Here is a 14,757-nt window from a genome sequence, read left to right as displayed (position 1 = left end):
CCACCTTGAAAATATTCTGACAACCGAACAATTTCATTATTTCAACTAAACACCAAAGACCATTGCCACTCCAGATATTATACTTGGCCCCCCGAACAATCAAGTCTGGCGGGCCTGGGGATTTCAGTTGGCTTTCTAAAGTCTGAAGTCGTTTTTCTCCTATTTTCACAATTTCAAACAGTTTCTTGATACTTACATTTTCACACAGTGACCAGCTGTAACAACCCAGTCCGCTGCTATCAGAGCACCTCCACAAGCATCACTTCCCAAATAGGACACTGACACAACCCACGGCCATTTTCCATCTGGAACAACGTTACCACCAGCTATAAACTGTTGTAGAAAACTCACTTTTCTCTCACCACATACTGAAACGGTTACACATCAGAAATGCAAAATTTTGTCAACGTATATAATGCGCACCCCCAGTTTTACTCTTTTCAGGGTAAAATCCTACGCATTGTATTTTGTACACGCAAATATACATTAGATTGTGACCATTAGTTGTCGATCAGATTAAAATACATCTTTAAAGGGGCCGTAAAGAAGTTTTCTTTGTGTGAATCAAGTACACCGATAGCATCAATTTGCACTATTCCAATTTTTAATCAGACCTCTGTGGTTCCTGCAATGCCACTACAAATAAGTGTTTGATGACATCACTTATCGCTAACAATGCATTATCATATAAGGCCGTTTGCGATTAGTGACGTCTTCAGGACCTTCGGGTTAAGGAGAAAACGTCTAACTCACTGAGCCACAGCGGCTCCTCTCATCAGGAAGGAACGTTGTAAAGGCAAGAAGGAGAAGTAGAGGTTGAGAAAAACAAAAGAAACTTAACACAAACCTGGCTTCTGACATGCTAACTGAACAAACTTTTTACTAACACATGCACCACTACATGCAACAAAAAAATACACAGAAAAATAAACATAAAGTTCATAGCAAAAAATAAAAGGTAGAAATAAAAAGGAATTTTACACCCACATTCCATGATAGAGGGGGAGATTCCAAACCGAATTGTAGAGCCAAATGAGAAAATTTGAGGTGAAACAGAAGTTTTAGACCAAAACATAAATTAATAAAAAGCAGTTAAAGGGACAGCTTCGCCATTTTAGGAGGTTCATTTTAGTTGTGTAGATAGTCTTCAGAAGTACTGGCTAGGTACAAAAATGGCATAATTCGTTCAAAAATACCTCAAACTAGGAATTTCTATTTCTATATAATGACGTTTCTATATATGACAGAGCCTCAAAAATGACGAGTCGTTATTTTAACTTAAGTACAATTGGTCAAACGGATGGCGAATCTATCCCTTTAATACTTTCGATAAGCATGAAGAATTTCGACCATAACCCTTAATAAAGGTGATTCTCAATCTTGAATCACAAAATAAAAAACCAAAGACAGAAGATGCACCAAAGTCACAGTGATAGAAAAAACAAGACCATTTTAAATTAAAAAGACAGAAACGAAAATAAAAGTTCGATGATCCTACCCTGGTTCAAAATGGCTGATAAATGATCTACTCTGATTGGTTGATTTGAAATCACTGTCTTTAATCTTTAACCAATTTGGATTGTCTTGAAATGATATTAAAAAATTGGCCTTGGCTACGTCACTGAAAAAAAAAATACAAACAATAACCATTAGCCACAATTAAAGTTAAAACTTACTGCTTCACCAAATCACACTTTTTCTGCAATTATAAAACTCTAGTGACTTGACATTGTTCTGACTGGATTTCATATCTCAAATATCCCTTTTATATAAATCTCACTGATATTACATATAAAATCCCAGAGATATTAAATATTATATTACTATATAAAATCCTGGAGATATTATATAATCCTAGGCATATTCTATTAAATATCCCGAGGATATTACATATCAGATATGAAATCGCGGGGATATATATTAAGTCCCGAAGATATTAAATATCATATATGGAATATATATATATATATATAAAAAATTCCGGACATATTAATTATCATACACAAAATCCAGGCGATATTACATATAAATACATAACTTTCTCTACTATTATTGACTCCAGAAGGTCTTATAAAATACATAGTCTAGCTTAATGGTCGTTGGCTGAATTGACCGCATTTGTAGATGCGAGTTGCACCCCTTTGCCAGAAAACGTCTGTTACGAGTATTTTTTGGACTTGTAAACAATAGAAATTACATTCTTTAACTCCAGTGGACAGAGTCTTACAAATTGTAGACCGAGTCTTGAAAGCACAAGTTAAGTCCAATTTTTCATTTTCATTTATTGTTTTTTTTTTCCAAAACCATAAAAAAAACCAAATGAGTCCGTCATTAGTCCAGTTCATAAGTCAGATAAAACCCTATACTGTCATTCTATTTCGTGTTCAGGGATTTTTCCGTTAAAATAAATAGAAAGGAAGAGGTGGCACCAGCCTTTCAGGGAAACAAATAGGGAGGATTGATATTCAAATTGCGGCAGCGACATAGCCACAAGCCTCAGATGGAGCGTTTGGAAAATTGAATTGATATAGTGCATTCTAACACATATTTTGGGACAAAAACGTATAAAATTCATATTTTTTAAATTGGTGGGAAATGACGTGGGGGTACAAACCATTTTTTGAAAGGTAGATACATCCCCAGGAACCATTGTGCCCCCACTGGCGCAACCACTGAACAAATATAGATTTTATCCTACCTATGTCCTTGATGCTGACAAATCCTGCTACCAACATCACCATTCCAATCATCAGCACAAATCAGGTATTTCTTCTCTTGTATTTGAATTTCTAAATTTCTATACGTCTCACCTACTCCTATATTTACTGAATTAAAAATAAAACATAGATAATTCTGGACAAACATGGATTTGATGGCTCAAATTTCGACGTTGAGCAGTGAACACTATTACAGATTAGCTTAGCAAAAAAAAACTTTTTCCAATGCCATTTTTTTTTCTATTTTTATATATGTCGTTTCTGAAATGACAGCCTCAAATAATTGACGAGTCTTTTTAACATTCAAACGTAGATAATTCATTACACAAAAAGGATTTGAAGGCTAAAACTTCTGAGACTAAAATGGTCAAACGGATGTCGAATCTGCCCCTATAACTAAGAAGATAAGATCGGTAAAAACCTGAGAAGATTACTTAAATGTGGGTCCAATCTGACACTCATATTTGTTGGTTTTTTGAAAGACAATGACTTACCACACTTAGCCTCATCACTTCCATCTGGACAATCATAGCTACCATCGCACACTGTTGTCAAGTTTCGGCAGGTATAGTCTGTACATTGAAATTGGTTGGTATCACACTTATCTGGAAAAAAATATACCACAAAATATTATCTAAAAGATAGGAAGTTGAAATTAAGCTCTGGTTAAGTCAATATCTAGAGGACTAGACTATATGCCTTACAGTAATAACAATCTCATACTTACTGCAATTGTCTTCATCAGAACCATCAGAACAGTCTGGATGACCATCACACATCCAACTTCTCATTATACATTGACCGTCTGGACAAGTATACCTATTTCCTGAACACTCTGCAAGATGAATAAGATATATCTAAAGATTGATTATGTACTCTCAAACAGAGTCATGAGATTTGATAAAAGATCAGTTGGTAGACAGAATCCATAAGAATGAAGTTGTTATTCTTGAAAAATCATTACCACAAAGTTTTGCCAAAAATCAGCTGGTACACAGAATCCTTGAGAACCTTAGTTGTTATTTTGTAAAATCATTGACAAGAGGTTTGGCTTACCACGAACCAGCTGGTAGCAGGACCCTTAAGAACCCTTAATCCAGGTTACTTGAGTTATAGTCTGTTTGAAATCATTGCTTAGAGGTTTGATCAAGAACATAGGATCCCTGAAGACCTCAATCGTTCAGACTAGGTCCAAAAGATCTTGTGACTTTTTCCTTTGGGATTTTAAGGAAATGATTGAAAATGATGACTTACTACAGTTGATCTCATCACTGTTATCACCGCAATCATCTACCTTATCACAGAATTTATTACTCTGTATCTGTACACCATTGGTACATAGTTTATACCCTGGACGAGATCCTACAATGAAGAGTTGTACATTCTACTGTTCTGTACCTTATTAGACCAATGCAATGAAATTGAGTTTATATCCTACCGTTCTGTACCTTATTGGACTAAATGGAGTTTCTCTGTAAATTGCAGTTCATAACAGCAAAATATCAATGGCAGTTTATAACAGCATGCATATTAATGACCGTGCATAACAGCATAATATCAATGACAGTTCATAACAGCATACACATCAATTGCAGTTCATAACTGCATACACAGTTCATAACAGAATGTATATGAACGACAGTTCATTACAGCATACATATCAATAACAGTTCATAAGAGCATATATATCAATGGCAGTTCATAACAGCATACACATCAATTGCAGTTCATAACAGCACACACAGTTCATAACAGAATGTATATCAACGACAGTTCATTACAGCATACGTATCAATGACAGTTCATTACAGCATATATATCAATGGCAGTTCATAACAGCATACACATCAATTGCAGTTTATAACAGCACACACAGTTCATAACAGAATGTATAACAACGACAGTTCATTACAGCATACATATCAATGACAGTTCATTACAGCATATATATCAATGACAGTTCATAACAGCAGGCATATCAATGGCAGTTCATAACAGCACACACAGTTCATAACAGAATGTATATCAATGTCAGTTCATTCATTCTTTTATGACCATTTCAAAACATAATTTAAAACATAATTAAAAACATACCACAATTCATTTCATCAGAGAAATCTGAACAGTCAAATTTTCCATCACATTTAGAAAAAGGACTTGGTAGACATAGACCACTGGTACACACAAACCCTCGACAGACTGTAATACATGATAGCGAATCTTTTATAAACATACTGTACCACAGCCCCATAGTTTTAGGGGCACTGTTGAGAAGATGTTTGTTGTTTATTCTATTGAGATCATGTTTGTTGTTTATCCTATTGAGAACATGTTTGTTGTTTAACCTATTGAGATCATGTTTGTTGTTTATCCTATTGATAAATGTTTGTTGTTTATCCTATTAAGATCATGTTTGTTGTTTATCCTGTTGAGAAGATGTTTGTTGTTTATCCTATTGAGAAGGTGTTCGTTGTTTATCCTATTGAGATCATGTTTGTTGTTTATCCTATTGAGATCATGTTTGTTGTTTATCCTATTGAGATCATGTTTGTTGTACATACTATTGAGACCATGTTTGTTGTGTATCCTATTGAGACCATGTTTGTTGTGTATCCTATTGAGACCATGTTTGTTGGGTATCCTATTGAGAAGATGTTTGTTGTTTACCTATTTAGAAATGTTTGTTGTGGTAAAGCCTTTTGAAATAATGTTTGTAATAAAGCCTGTTGTAACAGTGTTTGTAGTAAAGCCTATTGAGATGTTAAAAGTTTATTAAGGTGGTGTTTGTGGTAAAGCGTATTGGGATGATGTCTGCAGTAAATGTTATTGACATGATGTTTGAAGAAAAGTTTATTGATATGAAAATTTTGGTAAAGTCCATAGAAATGAGTAAAGTTTTTTGAAACAATGTTTGTAGTAAAGCCAGTTGAGATGATGTTTGTAGGCAAACCTATTGAGATGATGTTTGTAGCAAAGCTAATTGAGGTTATGTTTGTAGGCAAACCTATTGAGATGATGTTTGGAGTAAAGCCTTTACTGTACAGTTATGTTCAGTAGAATAATGAGATGATGCTTGTAGATCAGCCTTTTGAAACAATGTTTGCGGTAAAGGCCACTATGATGATGTTTATAGTAAAGTCTTTACTGTACACTTATGTTCATTAGTAGAATCATGAGATGATGGTAGTAGGAAAGCCTTTTGAAACAATGTTAGTAGTAAAGCCCAGTGAGGTGATGTTTGAAGTAGAATCGTGAGATGATGTTTGTTGCCTTTTGAAACAATGTTTGTAGTAAAGTCTTTGGAAACAATGTTTGTAGTAAAGCCTATTTAGATGATGTTTATCGTAAAGCCCACTGAGATGATGTTTGTAGAAACTCTTTACCTGTACAGTTATGTTCATCAGTAGAATCGTGACAATCCTGTTTACCATTACACACCAATGACTGACTGACACACTCACCACTTTTACATTGAAATTCTTTCTCCAGGCAGTCTACAATACGTAATAGTTATGTTGGTAGTAAATCATTGAGTCAAAAAAATGAAAGACTGGAGACTGTTAAAGTTATACTACCTTTTAGAATGGGCATAACATTTAAAATAAGACAATATATCCACAAAACTAAAAAAAAATTGAAAAACTCTTCTAAGCTTGTTTCAATAATTACTTAGTTTAATGAATTATTACTTAGTTTTATGGATTTATTGGATAATAGAGAGATTCTGTTGTGACACCAAGTGAGTCCACTAATGAACAAAGACTCATTTTAACCAAGTTTTAAAAAATTTTGTCATCCTTAGAGGTGGTATACATTAAAAATTGGTTTTTGGGGCTGGTAGAAATATGATATAATGTTGGTTAAAGATAAAGTCTAGATAATGGAGTTTCCTACTTTTTTGTTCCTAGCAGCACCATGCAATGTGCAATCAGGGAGATTTTGCTAGGAGAGAAGCCTTAGCTTGCTTCACTCAAAGGGGATTCAATAAGCACATTCTTTGGCACTAGACTCAGAAACTGAAAGATGAAGTACCTGGTGGTGTGTAGCCATGAGTTTTAGTCGTCTCTAATGGTTCTGGTGTAGGGGCTGATGTTGCCATGACTGTTGTTGTTGTTACATCTGTTGTATTGACGTCTGTTGTGTTAGGGGTAGATAACTCTGATGAAGTAGTTGAGGTAGATCTAGCAGGAGTTGTGGACCAGGTTGTGGACGGCAGTGTTGTCGGTTGAGAGCTAGACACATTCTGTGTTGTTGATGATGTTGTTAAATTTTCAGTAGTGGATGAGCTCAGAGTAGTCGTGTCCGTTGACCCCACTGGGGAAGAAGAGGGAGGTAACTCTGTTGTACTAAGTGGAGATTCTGTTGTGGATGTCGTCTGGTTTAATTTCATTGGTGCAGTTTTACCTGAAATAATAGCCAAAGATATCAAGCAATGGAATAAACAAGAATATATCTTCAAGGACACTGGATAGAATTAATTTGCATCATTCCACTGACGTCTGATTGAAAATTGAAATAGTGCCAAATACTAGCTATCCAGTGTCCCTAATAGACATTGCAAGTTTATATAACCTTCAAAAACCTTATTCTCAAAACTGAAGCCATGTGGACTCTCTGGAACCTCATTGAGTACTAAATATATATTATTATACCAGGATACCAAATTGATAGAGCACCATCAATAATTCTGGAAGAGTGATCACAAACTCAACTCACTAGCAACATTATCCACAGCACTTCTGCATACTCTTAAAGGGACAAGTTCGCCATTTTCTGGGATTGATTTGAGTCTTGAATATTTGTAAATAGTCTTTAGAAATGTACAAAAATCGTACAAATATACCTCAAACTAGGAAGTTCACTTTCTATTTCTATATATGTCTTTTCTATATATGGCAGAGTCTCAAAAAAGACAAGTCATCATTTAAAGTTTTAAACACAGATAATTCTGGACACACATGGATTGGAAGACTCAAATTTTGACGGTGAGCTGTGAACACTTACTGAGAATCATTGCTAAAAAAATTCCCATTTCTGAGACTAAGGTAGACCTATGATTGGTTATACGGATGGAGAACGTGTGCCTTTAAAATTCAATTCTAAACTGGATTCTTATACATGTATCAACATATATATATAAAAAAGAATTGGTCAATACTAACCTAATAAATAAAGACCAATTCCCAGAGAAGTTCCACCAACAACTAATCCACCAATAATTAAAACTAGACCTAACTTTAGTAGTTTCTGGTGAGTACATATTGCCTTTGTATACACCTGCTCTTCCAACTCTAACGAACTAAATCTGACATTTGAATGTTTGACTACATTGTTATTGTTATTATTGTTAACGTTCTGTTTACGACCCATTTTCAAATTGAGTTCTGTGGAGAATGACTTTAAGTAGAGATTCGGATCCTGAAAGTTATCGTACACTCTTTCTTTCAAGTCATTTTACCTTTTAACTGAAAAGAAACAAAAAACAACAGTCATAAGTGAACCAGCCAAAGGCCTGTTAGGGGACAGATTAGATTGCTGAAATTTGCCTATTTTTCTTTGTTTTCGGGTTGTTGCCTGCATTTTTGTTGATCGCTGCCCGAAAAGATAATCCACCTTTGTCTATGATAACAGTTATGTTTACAATAAATCATTTTGTAGGACTAGTGAAAATTGGTGATAAATAAATAAGTGTTTGATGACATCACTAATACCAAAATAAGCTTTATCACATAAGGCCCTTCGCGATAAGTAACATCATCAAACATCTATTTTCAGTAAAATTGCGGGAACCACAGACATCTGATCGAAAACTGGAATGGAGCAAATTGGTGCTATCAATGTCCAAGAAAAGTCTCCACAATCCCTTTAAAGAAATTAATTGTTGTCTGAAATTTTACAGTCGTTTGAACGAGTTATTTCCCTTCCATAAATATTTAAACTTTTTATATTTTCCTCATTAAGTACTTTTAACGTTCAAAAATCTTAAAATCCATACAAATTCGACACAATTCATGTACTGTAAGGCCTCACATGCAAATTCCATTCAAAATATTCTCCACATTATCCTAAAAAACATTTAACAAACTTTCACCTGTATTTGTCACCTTTTGTCAAAAGGTAAACTAGCCTTGATTATTGAGCCACACTGACATAGTCTCCTTTGTCAAGTCCATAAATCTAACAAAAAGTCCAAATAATACAGTATTTGAATAAAAAGCGACTACCCTAAAGAATACTGTGTTAAATCTAAACTACAAGAAAATGAAAAAAATGGAATATGCCTCAGCGGCAGTTTTCACACATACCAAAATTCACTAAAATAAGCCAAATTTTGTAATACACTAACCACTTGTATGAAGTTAGAATAGAATGTGTTAACCTGATATAAAAAGGGGCACCTTTACACTCCGTCTTCGTGAGTAGGTGTTAATCGCTTTATTAAAGTTATACACCCGCGTTATATATATATATATACTGATAGACTTGTTAAGTTGTACTCCCGCATAATATAAGTATTGGTAGGCCAATACGTTATAAATCAAAGGTGTACATCCGCGTAATACAAATATATAGATAGGCCTGTTTTACATTAAAGTTGTGTTCCCGCAAAGTAGTATATAGATTGGCCTGTTATATATTACAGGAGTACACCCGAGTTATACAAATATATAGTTAGACCTACACCCGCGTAATATAAATATATATAGATAGGCCTGTTAGAGATGTTGTTATAGATGACAACGCACATTATTACTGTTTCGTCGGATAACGTTAAGCAAATTCAATGTCGACTCAATGCTACTGTGTGTTTTTCCATATTGCTCAATCGCTAGAAAGTTGGGTAATTAGGTTAGTTCAAGGTAAGGCACATTTGTGAAGCCATTGTCAGCGCTTTCGAGAGCTTGTTTTAAATGCACTCCCCATCCCTCATAAAAATCGTGTTAAACCCTATACAGCAAATTTCAAATATGTACGTGGGACGATTCCAAGCGAAGGTTTAACTAACTAACGTATTGCAATATCCAGCTTTTCGTAAGCCACCAAGAATTGCCTAATGTCAGAGGGATTGCACCTTTAATAATATGCTATTAGTGTAGGTTATGAAAAGATATAAAATATCCCCATTAAGTACTGCACCTTGTCTTATCATAGTAGATGTTGAAATGAGAAATGCTTGTATTATGATGCATGTAATAACTCATTTATTCACCGTATTCTCGTTATGGGATTGTTAAGAGGTCTCCTAAATTTGTTATGTGTATCGAGGAAACTGATAGCACCAATTTGCACCTTTCTCATTTTCAATCAGACCTCTGTGGTTGCTGCAATTTAACTAAAACTAAGTGTTTGATGACGTCACTAATCTCGAACGGCCTTATGTGATAACGAATATTTCGCGATTAGTGACGTCATAAAATCCTTATTATTTTGTCACAATCACGAAATATTCCTTATCTTAGGAGGCCGCTCCAGATTAGTGACGTCATCAAACACCAGGTTTTAGTCAAATTGCAGCAACCACAGAGGTGTGGATTGAAAATGGTATAAATTGATGCTATCAGTATCCCCGATACACGAACAAAATTAAGAAAATTGTAGATTTGTCCTACATTGATATTGAAGGGAATTATAATTTTCCTCACTGCTCACTGTATGACATTATCACCATAATCCAATTTTGGAACGGAAAAGGGGAGTAAAAAAATCTTCTTAAAATGTTTGAAGAGATGCACAAATACATCGTAAAATTTTCATTTTTGTTTATTTAAAATTGTTGTCCTTTCCGCTGCATTTCGAAATTTAGACTGACCCTATCTTCCCATTATGTGGTCTATCATCCCTTTCTATTGAAAACTCGGTTAAATATTGTATCGCTTTACAAAATACCAAAATAGGGGAGTTACCTTTCATAATAAAGACCTACAATTACGTATACAAAACATTTAATAGTCAATGTTACCAGCCAAAATACTAATCTGTACAATATATACCTCACACTAGGAATGTTAATTTAGGCGTGATTGGTTGTGTATTAAATTCGCTCACCTATGGTGTATCATGCCAAAACTATTTGAACTATTTCAGAATTTAAATGATAACAGATAACCTATACATTTATACAACCTGCCGCTCCAGTTTAATCATTGTGTAGTTATGCGCGCAGGTTATCGAGTTACCAGGGTAGGGTACGTGGAGAATTAATGGGGAAACAGTGGCTCAACTAGATGGGGGCCCGTGGACTTAAGTGGGTTGGTAAGTTTAAAAAAAAAAATTTAACATATGCTCTTCCGCATTTTTTCTGGGGTTGTGGGACCCCTTGGTTCAACCAGTCCCTGTGGAAGTTGAGCGACTGGGGAAAAGATTTGGGGTTAGGGTGTAGGAAATGAAATAAAATGAATGGAGTTTTACGTCCTACTTTTCTGCACCATGTGGGCTAATGAAGACGGGCAACGCCATGTAGGGTGCAATGAGGGAAATTTTGCCAGGACAGCGGCATTAGCCTGCTCTTTTTCGATTTCCAACTGTCGAGGGATCTTTAACGTGCACAGTCGTTAGATTGAACTCACTGAGCCACCGCGGCTCCGGTTAGGGTGTAGGGTATTGAGGGCCAAGTTGATGTCGACTTTCAGAATGAGTTGATAAACTCAAATGCAAAATGATTTCAATATGAATGCAAAATAGATCTGATACTTTCAGTGAAGTATAAATGTCACATTCTGTCTGTAACGTTTCTTCGTTATAGCATTTGCTGTCACGTATCGCCTTAAAGGTGTAACGTATCTCCGTGCAAGCCTTTGCTGGAGCTTATGTCCCTGTGACAGCCTTTGCTGTAACGTATCTAGGTAACGCTTTTTGAATATCTTCGCAACTGTCTGTGTTGTAACGTATCTCCGTAACGGCCTTGTCTGTAACGCATTTCTGTTACTGCCCTTGCTGTAACGTATCTCTGTAACGGCCCTTGCTGTAATGTATCTCTTTAATTGACTGTCTCTAACGTATCTCCATAACGGCTTTGTTGTAACGTATCTCTGTAACGGCTTGCTGTAACGTATCTCCGTAACAATCTTTGTTGTAACGTATCTCCGTAACAATCTTTGTTGTAACGTATCCCCGAACAACCTTTGCTGTAACGTATCTCTGTAACGGCTTTGTTGTAACGTATCTCTCTAACGGCCTTTGTTGTAACTTATGACAATAACCTTTCCATAAGATTGCTCTGTTACGTCATATCCTGTAATGTATAGATCGTCTTTATTTGTGTTTGTAGATATACAATAGTGTATTTTATAATAAACAACAAAAGAATCACACAGTAAGTTTTCACCCCGAATAGGCAAGGTCTTAAAGTTATATTCCCCCGATATAAAAAAAAGAAATGAAATGAATGGTCCCACTTTTCTGCTCCTAATTGGGCTAATCAAGACGGGCAATCACATGCAGTGTGCAATGTGGGAATTTTTGCCATAACAGCGGCATTATCCTACTCTTTTTCGATTTTCGATTTCCAACTGTCGCGGGATCTTTAACGTGTATGGCCTGTAGCACACAGGGCTTTGTTTAATTGTCCCATCCGAACGTGTGACTGAAAATTGGAATGGTGCAAATAGATGCTATCAGTGTCCCCGATTTACATACAATTTTTAGAAATTCTTTTTACAATCCCTTTAACAAAGAATTGAGATATCCTAACTTTATATCAAGACGTCAGCGGATTCCATTCATTCAGTAAACAGACAATCATTTCTTTTTATATATAAACGATTTGTTATTGATCATTGTTCGATCATTTAACAATATTGTCAACTAGGGGAAGACATTTCGTATATTTTTAACGATAATAGACACAAATAAAGACTAAATATTTTCAAAATGGCGAAAGCTAACGATCAAATCACGTTTTGTTGTCCGGGGCGTTTTAGAGTAACGCTAAAGAATGTTTTGATATACGTCCATATTTTGAACACAATTTTCTCTTGTTTGAGAGCCAGATGAAAATCTTGATCACGACATTAATATTACCAGAAATCTTCTAAATTTCCGGGAATAAATTGGATTTATTTTTTACAAATAACGTGTTTATTGTGTTTTAGACGACGGATTAACGCGCGTACATTACGCGATTGTTCTAGGAAAGTGAAAGTAGAATGTAGACTTTGTGTGTATATATAATTTAGGGGTGTGGGGGATTAAGGGCCGAAAGTTTTTAAACGAGGACATAATTTTTATCCCTCATTTTGGAATTAGTCGATTTTCGTGTGTCCTTCGAGTAGAAATACAACAACGATTTCAAAGCTTTCGAAGACGCATTTGTGACGTATTTCGTATTTTTTTTGATTTTTGTTATTTTGATCTAAAATTATGATGTATTTAATTTTTATAATTTGTGTAAATATTTACTGTATTTGTGGCCAAGAGGTAAGTCAAATTTCGGTTTCAAGAAATATTTCCAGAAAAAAAGAGGAACGGCATCAAGTACAAAATTAGATCCGTTGTCAGTTGTGTTTTGTTTACATTGAAATTACATCAATCGGCGACAAATATCAAACTGTTTCGACATTATAAATCTTATCGGCAACGCGATAATCTTGGTGTGGAAGCGCGGGCACACGTGAGATTTTACTCATGATTCGAGCCGGCGACAAAAACTGACGACCAAGATTGTTCGTGTGCCCGCACTGTAAGACGTAAGTAAGATTGTCAGTCAACCCGATTCTGTATTTTCAGGCTATAACCCCGGGTGTTGATATAAGATGGACACTAAAAGAAAGCCAGACCTACCCCCAGAGTATCTGTTTCACCTGCCCTGCCCTGGTCAGTTTGGGGACAGTAATAGGTAGTTACTGTGGAAATTGTTTTGGTGTCTGGATACCTGAAAATGGTAAGTAAATATTAAAGGGATTGTAAAGAGGTTCTCATAATTTTTCATGGATATAGGGGACACCGATAGCATTAAGTTGCACCATTCCAGGTAAGGATGTAATAATAGTAATAGTAAGGACTTATAGAGGGAAGGGGGCAATAGTAAGGATTTATAGGGGGAAGGGTGTAATAGTAAGGATTTATAGGGGGAAGGGGGTAATAGTAAGGATTTATAGATGGAAGAGGGTAATAGTGAGGATTTATAGTTGGAAGGGTTAATACTAAGGATTTGTAGAGTGAAGGGGGTAATAGTAACGATTTATAAGGGGGAGGGGGAATAGAAAGGATTTATAGGTGGAAGAGGAGTTATAGTAAGGATTTATAGAGGGAAGGGGGTAATAGTAAGGATTCATAGAGGTAAGGAGGTAATAGTAACGATTTATAACGGGAAGGGGGCAATAGAAAGGATTTATAGGTGGAAGGGGGTAATAGTAAGGATTCATAGACGTAAGGAGGTAATATTAACGATTTATAAGGGGGAGGGGGCAATAGAAAGGATTTATAGGTGGAAGAGGAGTTATAGTAAGGATTTATAGGGGGAAGGGTGTAATAGTAAGGATTTATAGGTGGAAGGGGGGTTATAGTAAGGATTTATAGGGGAAAGGGTGTAATAAGGATTTATAGGTGGAAGGGGGGTTATAGTAAGGATTTATAGGGGGAAGGGAGGATTCTGAAAGGGGTAATAGAAAAAGGTTGAAAACCCCCGAGGTAGTCCCTTATTCCAGATGATAATATCGTCTGCACTCTTCTGTTTCAGAAACCAACTACTGTCTATTCTATAAAGGGCCGACAGCGCTAGACTACGATAAAACTAACGAATACAAAATAGGTATATCGTGTAAGAACGGAGCCAACCTGGATAATACTAATGTTATACTGAAGATCACACCAAATTCTTCACCATATTTCACTGAATCTACCTCCAGTAAGTAGATTATTTAGTTCTTTACCTCAATTTGAACTGTTAGGTAAGTCATCATGCAGTCTATATTTAGACACCCCAGGTACCGATGCGTGTACCATAACATAAACAACGTGAGGGAGTCCATATTTCGCAAAGCCATCAAAATGGACTTGTTATAGCATATCTAAGCTCCACCCACTTTCCTTTTAGATTCGT

General features: G+C 35.7%; 1 protein-coding gene across 1 annotated transcript; it reads right to left on the bottom strand.

Annotated features, from left to right (window-relative positions):
• Window positions 1-3,113: 3,113 nt before the first annotated feature.
• LOTGIDRAFT_138790 (hypothetical protein) lies at window positions 3,114-6,209 on the bottom strand (the record flags this gene model as incomplete). The annotated part of the gene is made up of 5 exons (XM_009049172.1): window positions 3,114-3,317; window positions 3,410-3,552; window positions 3,972-4,067; window positions 4,812-4,916; window positions 6,101-6,209. Coding segments are annotated over 5 exons (657 nt in total), but the record flags the coding sequence as incomplete, so codon positions are not given.
• Window positions 6,210-14,757: the final 8,548 nt, after the last annotated feature.

Source organism: Lottia gigantea (genome assembly GCF_000327385.1).
Source record: "Lottia gigantea unplaced genomic scaffold LOTGIsca_130, whole genome shotgun sequence".
NCBI lineage: Eukaryota > Metazoa > Mollusca > Gastropoda > Lottiidae > Lottia > Lottia gigantea.
This window is presented reverse-complemented; position numbering and strand designations above follow the sequence as displayed.